Source organism: Chelonia mydas, chromosome 24, assembly GCF_015237465.2.
Source record: "Chelonia mydas isolate rCheMyd1 chromosome 24, rCheMyd1.pri.v2, whole genome shotgun sequence".
Taxonomy (NCBI): Eukaryota; Metazoa; Chordata; order Testudines; family Cheloniidae; genus Chelonia; species Chelonia mydas.
The window spans coordinates 6,524,027-6,542,150 of record NC_051264.2 but is presented as its reverse complement, the minus strand read 5'-3'; the positions used below and the strand labels follow the sequence as shown (position 1 = coordinate 6,542,150).

At 47.7% G+C, this 18,124-nt stretch overlaps 2 protein-coding genes across 4 annotated transcripts in view; one reads left to right on the top strand and one right to left on the bottom strand.

Annotated features, from left to right (window-relative positions):
- The window catches only part of VPS45 (vacuolar protein sorting 45 homolog), a 55,876-nt gene extending 41,967 nt beyond the window's left edge, over window positions 1–13,909 (bottom strand). Inside the window, exons 1-8 of one of the 3 annotated variants that reach the window (XR_006287407.1) lie at window positions 13,564–13,863; window positions 12,682–12,816; window positions 10,516–10,576; window positions 6,222–6,301; window positions 5,611–5,679; window positions 3,222–3,359; window positions 2,684–2,794; window positions 110–244 (exon numbers count right to left, since the gene is read on the bottom strand). Coding sequence is in view for 2 of the 3 variants with exons in the window: in XM_037882683.2 (XP_037738611.1) it covers window positions 110–244; window positions 2,684–2,794; window positions 3,222–3,359; window positions 5,611–5,679; window positions 6,222–6,301; window positions 10,516–10,576; window positions 12,682–12,816; window positions 13,564–13,656 (822 nt within the window). In the remaining variant the exon portion in view is untranslated. Of the gene's footprint in view, window positions 1–109; window positions 245–2,683; window positions 2,795–3,221; window positions 3,360–5,610; window positions 5,680–6,221; window positions 6,302–10,515; window positions 10,577–12,681; window positions 12,817–13,563 lie in introns of all 3 variants that reach the window. The other 2 variants (XM_037882683.2, XM_043535539.1) reach the window with 2 other exon arrangements.
- The window catches only part of LOC119564084, a 43,999-nt gene that overhangs the window by 13,662 nt on the left and 12,213 nt on the right, over window positions 1–18,124 (top strand). Inside the window, exons 4-6 of the mRNA XM_037882684.1 lie at window positions 17,041–17,076; window positions 17,808–17,856; window positions 18,005–18,071. Coding sequence (XP_037738612.1) covers window positions 17,041–17,076; window positions 17,808–17,856; window positions 18,005–18,071 — 152 coding nt within the window. The remainder of the gene's footprint in view (window positions 1–17,040; window positions 17,077–17,807; window positions 17,857–18,004; window positions 18,072–18,124) is intronic.

Sequence of the window (18,124 nt, the reverse complement as noted above, 5' to 3'; positions counted from 1 at the left end):
CTGCCCAAGTTCACATAGCGACTCAGTGGCAAAATCAGGAATAGAACCCAGCCCCCAGTTTAGACTGCCTGAAGGCTCTCCCGCTCCATCACAGCACTCAGCTACCTACGTTGGCGTAAAACTCGTCGTTCTCAGCGGACAGAACCACCTCCCTGAGATCCTTGCTGATGCCGGGTACTCGAGAGAGGTCAATTCGGTTGTTGTTAATCCCCAGCAGCTCATGGACCATGGCCTGGTACGTCCACTAAGAAGGGTGGAGGGGGTGGGGGGGAAGAAAGAAGAGACAAACGTTTGACTTAAATCACAACCAACGTAAATCAAGACTGAAATATAATGGGCCTAATTCGTATTTACAGTAAGGTCCCTTTGCACCACTCTGGCATATAAGGGCACACCTACATGGCAGCTGGGAGCGGGACTGTTCGCTTGTGTACCTCTTCTAGCTACGCTCTAGCCAGCTTGCTAAAAATTTCAGTGAGGACGCTGCGGTGTGGGAGGCCGGCTGCTGCAGCCCACGCTGAGGCCTGTCCCACGGCACTCTCACTGCTATTTTTAGCGAGCTAGCAAGAGCAGAGCTAGCACGGAACGTCTACATGAGCGGCCATGCGCAAGTAGTCGGACCCAAAGGGGATCCTTAAAGTGAATTATGGTTGCACCTACTTTAAAGCACCCCTGCACTGCCACAGACCTTAGTGTAAATGAAAATCAAGACCAGTGTTTTTTAAAACAAAACTGACAATATTCCCCATTCCTTACACCTTGTAAAATGGAAACTCCTCAGGCCGATGGCCAGTATCTTGTAACAGATATCACATTTATTATTGCTAATAAGTTAGCACCTTGGGACCCCAATCCAGGATCAGGGCCCCACTGTACTGACAGCCAGGAACACAGTCACGGCTCCGGACAGCTTGTTGTATTTGTATTCGTATTCAAAAGCAACCAATGTACTGAAAAGTAAAGACATGAAGACATGATACTGGAGCAGTGGGGATTAATATTCCTGTTAGAACCCATTTACTTGCTGCCGTCATCTCCCCGTTCTCTGCCCGTGAACGGGAGTGTATTTTTGGCTGCAGAGACGCTGCTGTTACAGGCTGTACTGTTTCCTGCTTGCTCCTCTGCTTCTTATGCAGGAGGAGGAATGTGTGGTTTTGGAGATCAGTGCGTTATATATTTAGCCCGAGAAGCCTAATGTTATCAGAAGGGAAGTTTGCCAGCTGATCAAAGCGTTGACATGTTTGCCACCCTATTTACTCTCATCTGAATCTCTGCACTGGGGCTGAAGAAGTCTCTGTTCTCCTGGGACCTATCCTGCCTGCAGTCCTTAGCCCTACAAGCCAGGACTTTAAAGCATGGGCTTCTGACGCTGCCAGATCACTCTGGTCAACGAGCCAGAAGAGCCCAGGGCAGTAGAGAAATTCTTCCCTACCTTTTGATCTGAGTAATAGATGAAGTCACCCCACAGGCACATTTAGCATCTAGTGGGAGTGGGAAACTGTCTACGTGCTGAACGAGCACAGGAATGTGTCTAGAGAGACCTTCTTTAGAATACAGCTACGCTAAACACAACTGCATCAGGGGACCAGGTTACTCCCCCATTCCATAACTAGTGCACGTCCCAGGCTTTAGGTGACAGAGTCCCATCTACACTACAAACTGGTACAGCAGGAGTGGGCCAAGGAGTAGCCGTGCTGTAACCAGGTCTCCCGACACAGTTGTGTCCGCAGCATAGATGGGGCCTTACCGGTAAAAGGGGAGGTCAGTCTCCATGGCCCGCTCAGTCCTCGGCCTCTCTGCTGAAGTTCACTGCCAGCTGTGATGGTGGCTTTTGTGGCTGGGGCACTGGCCCATTGAACTGGACTGAGACTCAATGAACTCATTTCACGCAAGCCGAAGAGGCTAAGGGTTTACTGCCCCCACTGACCTGTGCTGGATTTAAATCAGTGCCCATGCAGGGCACAGAAGCTCCTTTCCCAAACCACTGAACCATCCAGTCAGCTGAGAAAATTCTCCCAGCCAGAAGGAGAAAAAGTACTGGATGAAAACGGAGGAGGTGTTTCAGCTCCAAGCAGCGTGTCCCACCATCAATACAGATGCCCTGGCTGCCCTGTGAAAAAGCACTTCTGCAGAGACAGCCATTACCCAACCATCAGGCCGACTGGCGCCCGAACACATCCCGAAGAAATCAAAGGAGACAAATAACGGGCTGTTCAATGCCGAAGTCTGCAGCACGGCCACGGTGCTGCTCAAAAAACCTCCACCCACCATACTATCCACGCTAGCGCTCATCCATAACGCAGCAGGGAGAACACGCTGATGCAAGGTCATTTGATAGATGTGCTGCCAAGCAGGTGCTACAAATAATCCGTTAAGAGGGACACAGCTAAGACGTTTAGGCCCTGCATTTAAAGCATGTTTTACAATACACAAATGGCTGGAGTTTCAGGAGGCCACCTGGATCTGCCACTGAAGCCAGCAGGATCTGGTGATGCTGAAAACTAGGCCAGAGATGGTGAGAATTTTTTAAGGAGGGAACCATGCTTTATTTGAAATCTTTCCCTTGAGTGCAGTGAACCCAAACCCCAGGACCCTGAGCTAGTGCCAGAGAGCCATGGGCACGTCAGCATCCCACCTTCCTGTCCTCTCCCATCCCTTCCAGCTGAACAAGAGCTACCGTCACCTGGTTCAGAAGTGGGGTGATGGCATCGTCGGAGCGGTCCAGAATAAGCAGTAACGGAGGAACTTCAGTGCGCCGGAAATCAAACAGCTCGTATTCTTTAGTAATCACTTGCTGGAGGGGCAGAAAGCCAGATAAGTCAGTCAGTCCTAACTGCAGAAGAATTCCCTGCAGCCTGGGTGCTAGGGAGTGAGAAGCAAATAGAGAGTGCAAGAGAGTGTGCTGTTATAAATAAGCACTGCTAACGGAATACCTTGCATTTTGCCAGCGTTGTCAAAAAGCTTGACAAGAATCTATTAGTTAATCTCCACAACACCCCTAAGAGTTAGGGAACAAGCATTCTGCCAGGTCCACAGATGGGGAAACCGAGGCATCGAAAAGGGAAGCGACCTGCCCAACGTCATGCAGCAGATCAGTGGCACAGCCAGGAATCTCGAAGAAGAATAGCTCCCAAAAGAATATTTTTCTCCTCTTAAACGCTGCAGATTTGTGACAGGAAGTACAAGTAGATTGCCAGGATCAGTGCAGGGCAATTCCATACCTTGACGCATTCGGCGAGTCTCTTTGCAGGATCAGAGGAGAGCTGGTAACGAATCATGGGGCACTTCTTCAGAGACAGAAGCAAAGCAGTCAGCCCTTGGGCTGTTCTGGACAACTGGGCCAGATCCCAGCTGCGACCCTGAAAATGAAGAATACTCCCATAAAGAAACTCCAGTACTGCCCTGTACCCTTCTTCTGGTTAACTTGAGAGAGAAATGGAGGCTCCCCAAGCCTAATACAGAAGAAAAAGGAACAGCAATAGAGGAGAAAGTTTGTGCATTCACCTCGACTAAGGCAAATTATAGGCCTCCACAATGCCAGTTAAGTTAAGGGCACTGTCAGAATAAAGTATTTTCTTTAGTTACATTGGTCCTGCCTCAGCTTCAGGGGAGCGGGGGGAAGGGAAGGAGACCAGATGACCTCAAAGTCCTTTCCAACCTTACATTTCTATGATTCTTCATCTGCTTTGAGAAGTACAGCACAGATGATGACAACCCAGAGAGTATTAACAATCTAGGCCCTGATCCCACAAGACTTGTGCTCAGGCCAAGTATGAGGTCCCACTTACGGGACTCTTCATGGAAGCCAACTTAAGCTCACACGTTAAGCGTTTGCAGGATCAGGGCCTTCGTCTACTTTGTTCATCCCACTCGGCCCTGGAGAGAGAAACTCAAGCTGAGCAATTTCACTTTCAGTCTCTGAACATTTTCCCTTTGGAGATTCTTGAGCCCCAGCACAACAGCTGGTGCATTTGGCTTCTTCACATCACGGGGGATATTTATACTTTGTTTTTTTAAAATGGCTTCTCAAATTTAAAAAACAAAACAAAAATTTATGCATAAGACATTCTGATTTGTGTTTGGTTATGTCAAAATTTGCCTTTCCTAGCAAATCCTAGCTTTCGCTCTGAACTACTGGCCATGGCCCTTGAAACAAGCTCCTTTACTACTGAAAAAACATCGGTGAGATTTTCCCCAAATGCTGAACGAAACATATGCTTAAAGCTAGCACGGTGCCGAGGAAGAAAGAGCAGTTTTTAACGATACTGTAAGATCAAAAGAGGCCTTGAATCTGCCGTCATTGAAGTCAGTGGGAGTTTTACCAGTATCTTCAACTGGAGAGGGATCATCCTTTAGATGAGCACAGCTGCTAGCAAAAAAAATGAGACCACTGGCTTGTGATTCCTGGCAACTGTGTCAGGAAAGAGGGAACACAGTCACCATTTGCCAAAGCAGCTGCTAATTTGGGGTGTCACGGTTTTTGGGGTGCTCAACCTGAGGCCAGATTTTCAGAAGTCCTGAGCAATCCAAACTGAAATCAAAGGAAGCCGAAGGTGCTGATACCTCTGAGTTCAGGATGAAGGGGTCTCAAATTGAGTGTCCAAAATGTGACACACAACACAAAATTAGTGGATGCTTTTCAAAACTATCTAGTCATATATATACAGTCCCCCTCAGTTAGTGTCCAGAGCCTACTTTCAAAGGCAGAGCAGTAGCACTCTTCAATATTTACTGGACACAGCAAAAAAAAAAAAAAAAAAAAAAAAAAAAGTATTTAGGATTAACTAATTTGGATCTTCTGAAGTATTTTATTTCAATGGTGTCACACAGGCCTCAACCCTGCTATCTTTACTCATGTATAACCTCCGTCGATTTCAATGGGAGTTCTTCCTGAGTGAGGACTGCCAGAGGCACATAGGAATTACCAGACTGGATCAGACCGAAGGTCCATCTAGCCCAGTGTCTGTCTCGGACAGTGGCCAGCACCAGCGGATTTAGAGGAAGGCACAAGAAACCCACATTAGGAATCAACCTGATCTCTATTGGCTTATACTCTAAGTGTGAGTTTAATAAGCATGAGGACCTTAGTATTTTCTTAATTGACTCCTCTCTTTTCAGGTTCCTTGCCTCCTCCAGGAGATGATCTAGGAGGTTTCTAAATAGCCCTGTGTGCATCTTCTCTCATTCTTACTGCTTGGTCTTTGTCTTATGGAATGTTTCTTATTGAAACCGTCCAGGTGGCTGCACGGAAGACAAACACCATGACACTTGAGAGGTTAAGGTGTTGGCTTGACAGCTGTGGGGTTTGAAGTCCACTGAGCAGGTGCAGCATGGGCAGCAATTCAGGCTCAAACTACCCCATCTCTGCCCTTCAGGGAGTCCATTTAACACTAAGTGGGAGGACAATTTACATAGCACTTCCAATCCATGGCCTTTCATTTATTGACAAAGCGATCAGCTCCATAGCAAGGGTTGCAAGTTATAACAGCCTAGCTTCCCAGCTGGGCAACTGGCCAGGATGTTCAGATAGTTATGACCACGTTCTGGTGTCCTCCAATCCCAGCTATGAGCCAAAATGAGACCCTAGAGGAGCGTTAGCCTTTTCCATACCTGGCAGCAGCCCAGGAGGTTGAGGGAAAACACGTGTGGATTCACGGCAATGTAATCGCCATAGAACTCCTGCCAAGAAACACAAGTCAATACAGTTAACGTCACACCAACACTTACGCCTCTTATGCAAGCAAATGTTTCAAACACCAGCTATTCAGCCCAAACATACGAACATAGGGACACATCCTTAAAGTCGTAAGTGATTCACAGCCCCAATGACTCCCAGCGATCCCCACTCCTCCCCCCCCAACTCTCAGAGTTCCTATCTCTGCTGGCATTTCCAGTCTGTTCCTGACATATGGCTTTTACTCCACCTTTTGCATGTATGCCTGCCAGTCACCACTATGGGAGACACGTACCAACCCTGCTCTGGCAGAGGAGCTTGGAAGCAGGAGCTCTGGCAGCTCAGGGCAGATTATTTTTAGACAGTGTATCCATTCTTCTAGGCTTAAATTGCTGCATAGTGTTGTTGTGCGCATACTGTTCAATGGCTGCAGAGGTTATTCCCCAGAGGTGGCTGCAGTGACAAGTATACGTAGCCTGTTGATCAACTCTAAAAGTACTTCAGGATGGAGAGAGTCATGTAAAATATTAGATAATATTACACGCACCTGAACTTCTGCCACAACTTCCTGCTCGTCAGCCTCAGCCAGTGACTTGACATCACTCTTACTGATCACGTTACTGAAATCTGAAAGGAGACACGCAAGACACAGCGGGTCAGCAACGGCTGGGGTCGGAAGTTAATGCGTAATACGCGAAAGGACTTGCTGAACAAAAAGTAATCAAGAGTCTTTCAGTTGAAAAGGGTACGGGCCGAATCATAGCAGGGATGGATTTGACCCTCAGTCTGCATTCATTATGATTATTAATACAGTCTAGATATTTATTGTAACCCGATTTCCCCCCCATTAACGTCACGTGATGATTCAGGGAGCTGGGCTGATGGCCATGGAGACTGAAGCTTTCTGCGTTTAGACACAGCGGGTCCAGCATGGACGGTGGCACAGGAGGTTTCCCCTTTATGTTGCTCCCGATCTAACGTGTGCCCAATGGGGCACTTGGAACTACAGCAGCAGCACCAAGCCCATGATATGCTCAATATATCAATAACAGGTTTCAGACTGGACTTCTACATAGAGTGCTTCCGCCGACGTGCACGGGCTGAAATTGTGGAAAAGCCGCATCACTTGCCCCATAACCTCAGCCGTGCAGAACACAATGCCATCCACAGCCTCAGAAACAACTCTGACATCATAATCAAAAAGGCTGACAAAAGAGGTGCTGTTGTCATCATGAATAGGTCAGAATATGAACAAGAGGCTGCTCGGCAGCTCTCCAACACCACTTTCTACAAGCCATTACCCTCTGATCCCACTGAGGGTTACCAAAAGAAACTACAGCATTTGCTCAAGAAACTCCCTGAAAAAGCACAAGATCAAATCCGCACAGACACACCCCTGGAACCCCGACCTGGGGTATTCTATCTACTACCCAAGATCCATAAACCTGGAAATCCTGGGCACCCCATCATCTCAGGCATTGGCACCCTGACAGCAGGATTGTCTGGCTATGTAGACTCCCTCCTCAGGCCCTACGCTATCAGCACTCCCAGCTACCTTCGAGACACCATTGACTTCCTGAGGAAACTACAATCCATCGGTGATCTTCCTGATAACGCCATCCTGGCCACTATGGATGTAGAAGCCCTCTACACCAACATTCCACACAAAGATGGACTACAAGCCGTCAAGAACACTATCCCCAATAATGTCACGGCTAACCTGGTGGCTGAACTTTGTGACTTTGTCCTTACCCATAACTATTTTACATTTGGGGACAATGTATACCTTCAAATCAGCGGCACTGCTATGGGTACTCGCATGGCCCCACAGTATGCCAACATTTTTATGGCTGACTTAGAACAACGCTTCCTCAGCTCTCGTCCCCTAACGCCCCTACTCTACTTGCGCTATATTGATGACATCTTCATCATCTGGACCCATGGAAAAGAAGCCCTTGAGGAATTCCACCATGATTTCAACAATTTCCATCCCACCATCAACCTCAGCCTGGTCCAGTCCACACAAGAGATCCACTTCCTGGACACTACAGTGCTAATAAATGATGGTCACATAAACACCACCCTATACCGGAAACCTACTGACCGCTATTCCTACCTACATGATGGCCATGGAGACTGAGACGTGGCCTCCAGCTTTCACCCTGACCACACCACACGATCCATCGTCTACAGCCAAGCCTTGCGATACAAGCGCATTTGCTCCAACCCCTCAGACAGAGACAAACACCTACAAGATCTCTATCAAGCATTCTTACAACTACAATACCCACCTGTGGAAGTGAAGAAACAGATTGATAGAGCCAGAAGAGTTCCCAGAAGTCACCTAGTACAGGACAGGCCTAACAAAGAAAATAACAGAACGCCACTAGCCGTCACCTTCAGCTCCCAACTAAAACCCCTCCAACGCATTATCAAGGATCTACAACCTAGGATGTTGAAGGATGACCCAACACTCTCACAAATCTTGGGAGACAGGCCAGTCCTTGCCTACAGACAGCCCCCCAACCTGAAGCAAATACTCACCAGCAACCACATACCACACAACAGAACCACTAACCCAGGAACCTATCCTTGCAACAAAGCCCGTTGCCAACTGTGCCCACATATCTATTCAGGGGACACCATCACAGGGCCTAATAACATCAGCCACACTATCAGAGGCTCGTTCACCTGCACATCCACCAATGTGATATACGCCATCATGTGCCAGCAATGCCCCTCTACCATGTACATTGGTCAAACTGGACAGTCTCTACGTAAAAGAATAAATGGACATAAATCAGATGTCAAGAATTATAACATTCATAAACCAGTCGGAGAACACTTCAATCTCTCTGGTCACGCGATTACAGACATGAAAGTTGCGATATTACAACAGAAAAACTTCAAATCCAGACTCCAGCGAGAGACTGCTGAATTGGAATTAATTTGCAAATTGGATACAATTAACTTAGGCTTGAATAGAGACTGGGAGTGGCTAAGTCGTTATGCAAGGTAACCTATTTCCCCTTGTTTTTTCCTCCCCCCCGCCCCGACATTCTTGTTAAACCCTGGATTTGTGCTGGAAATGGCCCACCTTGATTATCATACACATTGTAAGGAGAGTGATAACTTTACATAAGCTATTACCAGCAGGAGAGTGGGATAGGGGGAGAGAAAACCTTTTGTAGTGATAATCACCCATTTTTTCATGGTTTGTGTGTATAAAAACGTCTTCTGTACTTTCCACAGTATGCATCCGATGAAGTGAGCTGTAGCTCACGAAAGCTTATGCTCAAATAAATTGGTTAGTCTCTAAGGTGCCACAAGTACTCCTTTTCTTATATCAATAACAGCGTCTCTTGCAATGTGTTTGTATAGCACGCAGCACAACGTGGCCTTGATCTCAGCTGGAGCCTCTAGGCACCACTGTGTTCATTTATTTCTAATCTGTATGGAGCCGCCACCACCACTTTTAACTGTACCTACCCCCCCGCCGCCAATCGAGACAAGCGTTTCTTCTCTGGCATCATTGTGTTCGTACAGATCAACAATGACACCTAGTGGCTGGTTGAGCCCATTCCCATGAATCTCAAGGCAGAAAGAAAAAGGGTTGGGAACCTATTTTTTACAGGACTGAATTTAAACCCAATACTATGTGCGACTAGATCACTGAAGTTCCAGAATTACACAGCATGAACATAATACTAGAGAAACACCAGGCTGGGCCAGCAGTCAGTGAAAGGTTCAGTCTAGTTGTTCTAGGCACCCATGGACCAGTACATTCCACTACATTCTAACCTTGGCTCTGGCTCAGATCCAAAGCGAAATAATGTCACTCTCTCAGCCTTTCTACCTCAGTTTCCCCATCTGTATTATAGGGATGGGAATGGCCTACTTTACCCCCAGTGGGAGGTTTAATTCATGTCTGTAGAGTGTTGTGAAGATGTAAAGCCCTAGAAGTGTGAAGTGTTATTGCGTATTGTGGAATGTACTGCCAAGTGGGGTTAGCGTTCACATTGTCAGTCCACTCCCTCAATCCTAGGGCAGCTGGGTTGGTCGAGTCAGAGAAGAGAAAATGCTGAGGAAGAGGATAAGAATCTCTCATAATTTTGCAGGAGGCTGCTCTGCACAGCTGATGAGTATTGCTGATGTGGGCAGCTGAGAGCGAGATCTGGTTGTAAGATCATGATACTAGGAATCACAACCCCTGGATGCTGTTTCTGAACATGACACTTGCTTCTTGTGTGAAAGCTGATTCACCTTTCTGTGCCTCAGTCCTCCCACTGGAGAGCGACCCACTGCCCAATTGCTTTGAGATCCTTGGATGAAAGAACTTTGAAGGACAATGCATTTTTAAGTGCCTTTGATGAGCTTGAAGTACAGCCTGAAAGGAGGAGCAGCTCGGCATGAGGTTACTTGGAGGGGGCAGAGCAGGGACATATTGCAAAAACTCAAGGCTAGTGGCACATAGAAGGGGAAACAACATCTAAGGGCTTGTGTCTATGTAATGCTTTAACAGTATAGTTAAAGTGGTACAACCCCCTAGTGTGGCCACAGTTATACTGGTGCTAGTATACTAGCACCAGTGCTAGTGCTAGTACACTGGTGCTAGTATACTAGTATAGCTTATTCCTGTAAATTTCGGGGGAAATACGCTAACCCCGTATAATCCCTATATAGATCAGGCCTTCCCGAGGTGAGACTGAGGATCAGAAGGCTGCTGAATAAGAACAGAAACAAGGACTTTAAGAATGCTTCAGGTTTAGAAGAAAATATTTGCATCATATCAGAGTCTGCCTAGAATGTCTGAAATAGTTGGTGAACTAGGACATACTTACAAATATAATAGATGCTGTACTTGGGCCTCCGCAGCTCCTGAATGAGGTATTCCACATTCTCCTTGATAAAAGGAAAACCCAGATGGAGAAGAATCAGAAAAGGTCCCAATAATTATGCATTAGGTGATTAGACTAATTAATGCTTCTAAGCTGGCAGCACTCTGGATCTGATTCTGCAAATCACTATGGTCTTGCTAAAATTACTGGAGGCTGGGGTTTTGCAGCACCACCATTCTGGGAGCACTCAATACTGGAGCCGGGTGGAAAACGGTTTGCCTGTCCTTTGAATATTTTCAAGATATTGAGAATTTTTCCCCTCCCAAATCAGGACTAAAGCCAAAATTCTGAGAATCTTCCCAAACTGAAATTCCAGGGGGGACAAAATTCAATTTGGGGCAACTGAAGTGGACTTGCAAACTATAATTAGCTTCATTTAAAAAAAAAAAAAAAAAAAAAATTGAGGCATTTCAAACTGGGATTTTTCATTGAAACTTGTCAAAACTAAATGTTTCAACAATTTCTAAACTTATTTTCCAAAAAAATTGCGAGTAAGAGAATTCATCAAAACTGGCCCTTCACTGCTAAAGGTTTTGGTTCTGACTAATTGGCATTTTCAGACCAAAAAAGTTTGAAAAACCAGCTCTTCTCAATGTTTAAGGACTCGCTCCAGCAAGAGGCCAGACTGGAATTCTCCTCACTCGTAGGAGAGGGAAAATCTACAGGAAGGACCTCCCCGCAAGCAGCCCTGGATGCAGCTGACTTGGCTGCTAGGTCCATGTCCTCTACAGTGTCCATGCATCAGAGCTCGTGGCTCCAATCCTCTGGCCTCCCTCAGGAGGTACAGACCCTCCAGGACCTGCCCTTTGAGGCTTGTCTATCGACCTGACTTTCAAAGGAACTCACAGCCAGATTTCCACGTGCTCAGCACCACAACTGAAACCAAATTTTCAAGAGGGCTCAGCTCCCATTTAGGCACTTAAAGCAGGGCCAGGTTCTCCTGAATGCTCAGTAGCCTCCAGGGACACAGTTAAGAACAGATTTTCAAGAATTCAGCCCACAATATGCACCTGACTGCTGAGCTGATCTGAAAATCGGGCCATTTATTTGGGGCCTAGCTGGGCTCTTTTCAGTATTGAGACCTACATTTGTGCTAAGCAGCATTAATAAAAAAGAAATATTAAGCCATGAGGCCGATGTCTCTCTCCCTCTGGGAATTAGACATGGGAAAGGCCTACAGGATCATTGAACCCATCCTGCAAGTTCAGCAGACAGACCCCCAGCTACTACAGTGAGCATTACACAGACACGTATTATAGCGAGTATTATAGACTAAATAAATGTGCCATTTTGCATGGTGGGTTGTGTCCCACAGAATTCTGTGTTTCACAGTACTACTGCTCCCACATGATGCCACCTCTCATGATTCTGCATTTTTCTTAAAGCCCCAGCTCCTGGAGTCATGTGACTACATGAAAATTCAGTCGTCAATTAAAAGAAAAGAAGGAAAGAGTAAGTTTCTAACCCCTTGTTGTTGAAGAGAATAGCTTGAAAGCATGAATCTTAAAGGTTCTAAAATCAGATGGAAAATAAAAGACCTAAAATGTATTATTTTTTAAAATCTCATGATTGATGTTTGAACACTTGGAGTTAGCAATACTACTCCAAATCCAAATTGGAGCAGGGTTTGTTCCTTCAACTTAGGCAAAAGGCTGAGTATGCTCAGTAAGAAGTTACAGGGAATTGTTGGTGGCTTTCATTATCTAATTAATTTCATGAATGAAAGAATTTTCATCTTTGCAAAAACTACCAAGAAATTTACCAGCCCAGGTATAACATCAACTCTCCCACACTGTATAATGGGGCGGGGTTTTTTTTGTTTTGTTTTTTTTTAGATTACTCACTCCAGGAGAGCGGACAAGGTAAAGTCTGTACAGCTATCAAACTAAGGCATTGATCGTGAAACACAACCTTGTGCTTAAATTTTATACACATTAGACATCCTGATGAATTCATTAGGACTGCTCAGAAGCATAAAGCTAAGCACGTGGGAAAGTATTTCCAGGATCAGAGCCTTAGATACCAGCATCATCTGCTCAGCTTGTATGTAGGACCTGGGCAGAGCAAATACCAATGCAAACAGCAGCTGCTTTTACAAAAGTATCTTACCTTTGTCGGTCGCAAAAAACAGATTGCTTTCAAGTGTTTCATAGTCTCTCTATTCAAAGAATCGATACGCTCAAAGAGGTAAACTTCCTTCTGAAGGATTTCTGACTGTGTATACACCATGCTCACGATACTGGTCTGCAGGGAGAATGAAGGAGAAGCCAAGTTATGTCAGCTTGCTGGGGCAGGCTCATGAGATACCGAGACAAGGGAGTGTTGACTATTGGTTAGTGCACAGGACTGGGAGTCAGGATTCCTGGGTTCAGTTCCCCCTGGCTCTGCCACTGATTTGCTGTGTGACCCTTGATAGATTATTTCACCTCTTGTACCTCAGTTTCCCTGGATAGTTCATTGCAATTTTATGTCAATACGCAGGTGTGCAGCAGCCGTTGGTGCACTGGGCTAACATTGCAAAGCATGGCCTCAGTAGTGTTCATGGAGCGGGTGTGGCAGAAGCTTTATTGGTGCTTGAGAGGAGCCACCTCACACAAATCCTTGATACCCCCATTCTCCAACCTGCTCCTCATCCCACTAAGGAAGCAGAGCAGAACTGCTTACAGCCTGCTCCCTAGCCCGGCACTGGCAGGTAGTCCCCCAGGAGCTAACTGCTTAGGAAGGGACATCAAGTTTGCGAATTATTAGAGCCAAGATGAGGAAAGGAGGAGGGTCTAGGAAGCCATAAACTCCCTCTACTCCCTGGCAGGGCATGCACTAGAGTAGCAAAGACATCTTTATCTTCCTGTAGATCCACACCATCACAAGAGGAAGACTCCAACCTGTGGTCGGGCTAGAAGCCAATGTTACCCCAGTAGCTCATGAAAGACAAAATGACAGAGACAAAGGAGATGCCATTGTAAATATAGAAGCCATAGTGGCCTAGCTCACCGTTTCTTTATCCATCAGGAGGACCTTCATCCCAGGCCCGCTGTCTTCAATCATCTTGGACACATATTGCTTCACTGCAAAGACTACATTCATTTTTGCAAGCGATTGCTTTCCCCCTCCCTGCCCCTTCTGCAGTGGGTAATACTAGGCTAGGCACTGAGCAACCAACTCCTCCTTTCTCCTGTGCAGCTAGCTGCTTGCTTCCTTCCTTGTTTCGTCCTATTGCAGCACTGGGAGTTGTAGTTCACAAGGAGGAGGAATGTACTGTCAAGCAACACCCATCCTCTTTCGTAGGAAGGGGTTGCAACTACAACTCCCAGCAGCCTCAGCATAAATGCATTCAATTTCCTGCAGCGTGGGTGTGTTTTCAATGTACTTTACACTGTGGAGCTGTCAAGTCTTTCTCATGTGGAAGGGGGATACTACACTGGGGCTTGACTTGGGAACAGTGTTTCAAGGAGCATGCTCTTGCAATGAAGCATTTTGCTGCATGATTCCTTGAGATGCAGCAAATCACCCTCAATGATATTATCACCACTTGACACCTGGCATCATTGTGGTAGCTTAGAGGGGGTTTTGTCCCCTTTTGGCCCTGAAGATCATCAGAATCTAAACTTTATTTAGGCTTCCAGACAAACAGCGCAGAGGCTGTTGCAGTCATTGAACTGCAAGACAAACTGTTGCACAGAATCCCAAATGACAATTCTCCCACAACCCTTAATTCTATTATTTTTGGCCTAAAAATCTCTAGCCTGAGCCCTGAGAAGCTGCACAATTTTGACGGTCAACCTGCGAGAAAACAACGGCATGCCTAATACCTGGAGAGAAAAAAAGAGGTGTGTTATGCTGACTGCTGCGTGGCTCTTTGATCTATGGACAATTGCAGACCTCATTAAAGCTGATGGGTCGGCTAACCACCCTTCTTTCAGGCCAAATGGAAGGAGCAATTAAATGCCCCTTTGGAGAGTGACAGCTGGAAATGGTAGGAAGCCACAGCCCAAGACAATGGGCTGAATGGCTAGGATGACAGAAGCTAAGCTCTATGTGTTTCCTGGGGAAAGATTGCAAACACTGGGCAAGAGAAGATGTGATGAGTGTGGCCCTGGGACAAAGCCAAGAGACAGAGGTTCTTTTGGACACAGTACTCGATGGAAAGGCAGACCTACATTTCTGAGCAAATTGCTATTGTTTGTTTCTATTGTGTTTAGGGAAACAGGACTTTGTGTACTTTGTAAATAAACAAGATAGCACCAAAGAAATATCTGACTCCTAATTTCGCCTCTTAACAGAAAAAACCTGCCGAAGTCCCGAATATTGACTAGGTGCTTGGGCCAAAGGGGGTTGTATAAGGGTTGAGCAACAACCTGGAACTTCTGTTGACTCACCCTGAGGAAGGAGAGTAAACCTCCCCCATACGCTGCTCCTGACCCCCCTTGCCAATCCTCCCTGCTGCTCCTGCAGCCCCCCCCCCAGTGCCAAGCCCCCCAACTGCTCCTGCCCCCTATGCCAATCCCCCCTGCTCCTCCGGCCCCCTATGCCAATCCCCCCTGCTCTCCAGTGCCAAGCCCCCTGACTGCTCCTGCCCCCCATGCCAATCCCCCCTGCTGCTCTTGAGCACACACCCCAGTGCCAAGCCCCCCCATAGGCTGCTCCTGCTCCCCCCATGCAATCCCCCTGCCGCTCCTGTAGCCCCCCCAGTGCCAAGCCCCCCCATAGGCTGCTCCTGCTCCCCCCGTGCAATCCCCCTGCCGCTCCTGTAGCCCCCCCAGTGCCAAGCCCCCCATAGGCTGCTACTGCCCCCCATGCCAATCCTCCCTGCTGCTCCTGCCCCCCAGTGCCAAGCCCCCATAGGCTGCTCCTGCCCCCCCGCTTCTCCTGCACCCTGTGCCAATCCCCTTCCCCAGTGCCAAGCCCCCCCATAGGTTGCTCCTGCCCCCCCCGTGCAATCCCCCTGCCGCTCCTGTAGCCCCCCAGTGCCAAGCCCCCCATAGGCTGCTCCTGCCCCCCCCGCTTCTCCTGCACCCTCTGCCAATCCCTCCTCCCCAGTGCCAATCCCCCCCCCCCGGCTGCTCCTGCCCCCCCCCGTGCAATCCCCCTGCAGGTCCTGTAGCCCCCCAGTGCCAAGCCCCCCATAGGCTGCTCCTGCCCCCCTGCTTCTCCTGCGCCCCGTGCCAATCCCCCCTCCCCAGTGCCAAGCCCCCCCATAGGCTGCTCCTGCCCCCCCCCCGCAATCCCCCTGCCGCTCCTGTAGCCCCCCAGTGCCAAGCCCCCCCCATAGGCTGCTCCTGCCCCCCAGTGCCAAGCCCCCCATAGGCTGCTCCTGCCCCCCGTGCCAATCCCCCCTCCGCAGTGCCAAGCCCCCCCCGCGCTACAGCCCCCTCCCACCCGCGGCCTCGCCCTCCCCCCAGTTCCAGCCCGGGCCGTTGGAACCGGCGCCTCGAGCGCGGAGCGGCCGTTGCAGAGCGAGGCTCCGCCGCCGGGGCCGGGTGGGTGCGGGGCGCAGGGCGGGGAGAGACAGACCCGGGGGGGGGCGGGGGGTGGATATGGGGATTTTCACTATGCCCCCCCCAAATCCCTGGGGTGAATGAGGGAGCTTTGGGAAGCCCCCAAGTCCCTGGGATGCATGGGGGTGTATGGGGAGCCCCCAAATTCCAGGGGAAGCTCTGGGGAGCCCCCAAATTCCGGGGGTGCATGGGGGCGTGGGGGTTTCACTATAGCCCCCAAATTCCTGGGTGAATGGGGGAGCTGTCGGTGCCTCCCGAATTCATGGGGGTGAATGGGGGGGTGTGGGGAGCCCCTGAAATTCCTGGGGTGTGTGGGGCAGCTATGGGGGGTTTCACTATAACCCCTTAGGAGATAACTAAAGTGGGGGTTGTGAGGGAGTCTCATTATAGCCCCTCAAATTATTGGGGTGCAGTGGGGTTTTGCTTAAGCCACTCCCCAGATTCCTGGTTATGAATAAGAGGGGGGGCTGTGAAGGTTTTGCTTTGCCCCTCCCAAATCTCTGAGTGTGGTTAAGGGGGAGATTGGGGATGTTTCATCCCCACCCATTACATGGGAGGAATTCATGTGAGATCCTCCTGTTGCCACCCCACAAATTACAGGGAGGTAAAGAAGGATGGGGTGAGCTTGTCTTACAGTCTCCTCCACCCCAAATTCCAGGATGAAGACCAGGGTGGGGAATTGGGGTTCTCCCTTTAGCACCCCACCCCCCAAGTTCATGGGGAGTTCTGGTTATCTAGCTCATCTAGTTAGCTCAGCTCCTGGAAAGTGAAGCTATGGACTACCCCCACAAGTGCTTATCCAAGGGTCCAGGAGGGTTTGTACATCCCACACCAAAGCTGATCGATGGATTTTGTTTTACTTAGCTCTTAGAAACGGACCTGCTAGGGTATGAAGGTTAAAAATTGTAGCATCCCTACAAGGAAGGAATAACTGTAGATTGTAGTCTAAACTCATCTCTGTTTCTGATTTCAGGTTCCACTCTCAAAATGCCATTACTTGAAAAACAGGGTAAGTTCTAATCCTTGGATCTATTTATGTAAGGTGTCTCAAACGGCAAGGCGCCAGGCCAAAATGATAGTTGTTAAAATCACTCTTCAGGAATGACAAAATAATCAGGTCAACCTTTCCAATCAGTAATTTATTTCCAACGTAATATTAGCCAACAAGCAACTACGGATGAGAATTTAGGGTCCAATTCTGCAAGGTGCTGAGCATCCTCAACTCCCACTGAAGGCAGTCTCAGAAGAGGTATTCAACATCCCAAAGGATCAAGCCCTTAAGCAGCCTTAGACCTGATTCTCCATTCACTCACATTGTTGTACATTAGGAACGATTGCATTTAAATAATTGGGGATACATCAGTGTGAGTGAAATCTGAACTCAGGCCCTTGGCTACATAAGTCTCCAGGTCAGTTGAGAGACAAGTTTAAAACAAACAGTTCATTGTACTGCTAGGACTTAACATTGTCTTCCTGCAGACTGTGGCCCTGCTCCTGCAAATTGAGCCACATGGGCAGATCTCTGTTCCCACCTGGTGCCCCATGAAGTGAATGTTAGGGTGCAGGGGTCCGCCTGCGTTGAACAACTTGCAGGATTGAGCCCTATATAGTTTTTGCTTTAAAGCCGTGGGTCTGTGTGACACTTATTCTGCTGCTATTATTCCTGATTATGACATTTTTGGAAAAGAGCTATTATGTTCATTAAAGTGTAATAATATAATGTGTGCATGTTTCATACAGAAAATGGTGAGCAGGTGCTGGTGAAAAATGAAACCTATTTGCAAATCTTGTAAGTACCTTTTCTGAGAAGCTGAGCTCTTTCATATGCCGTGCCTTTGTACTTCTAGTTCACTTTTTATTCTGTTTGATTTACACTTAATGTTCATCAAAGTACATTTAAAAATGTGACTATAGTCTAAAATTCCTGTATTTTGTAGGAAAAATAAGGATCAGAGAAAGAGACTTGTCCATGAAATCTGTTCCTTTTTAGACAGCAGTCAGTCTGTAAGTAATACATAACAAACAAACAAAAAAAAGATTCCTGAAGACATTTACAT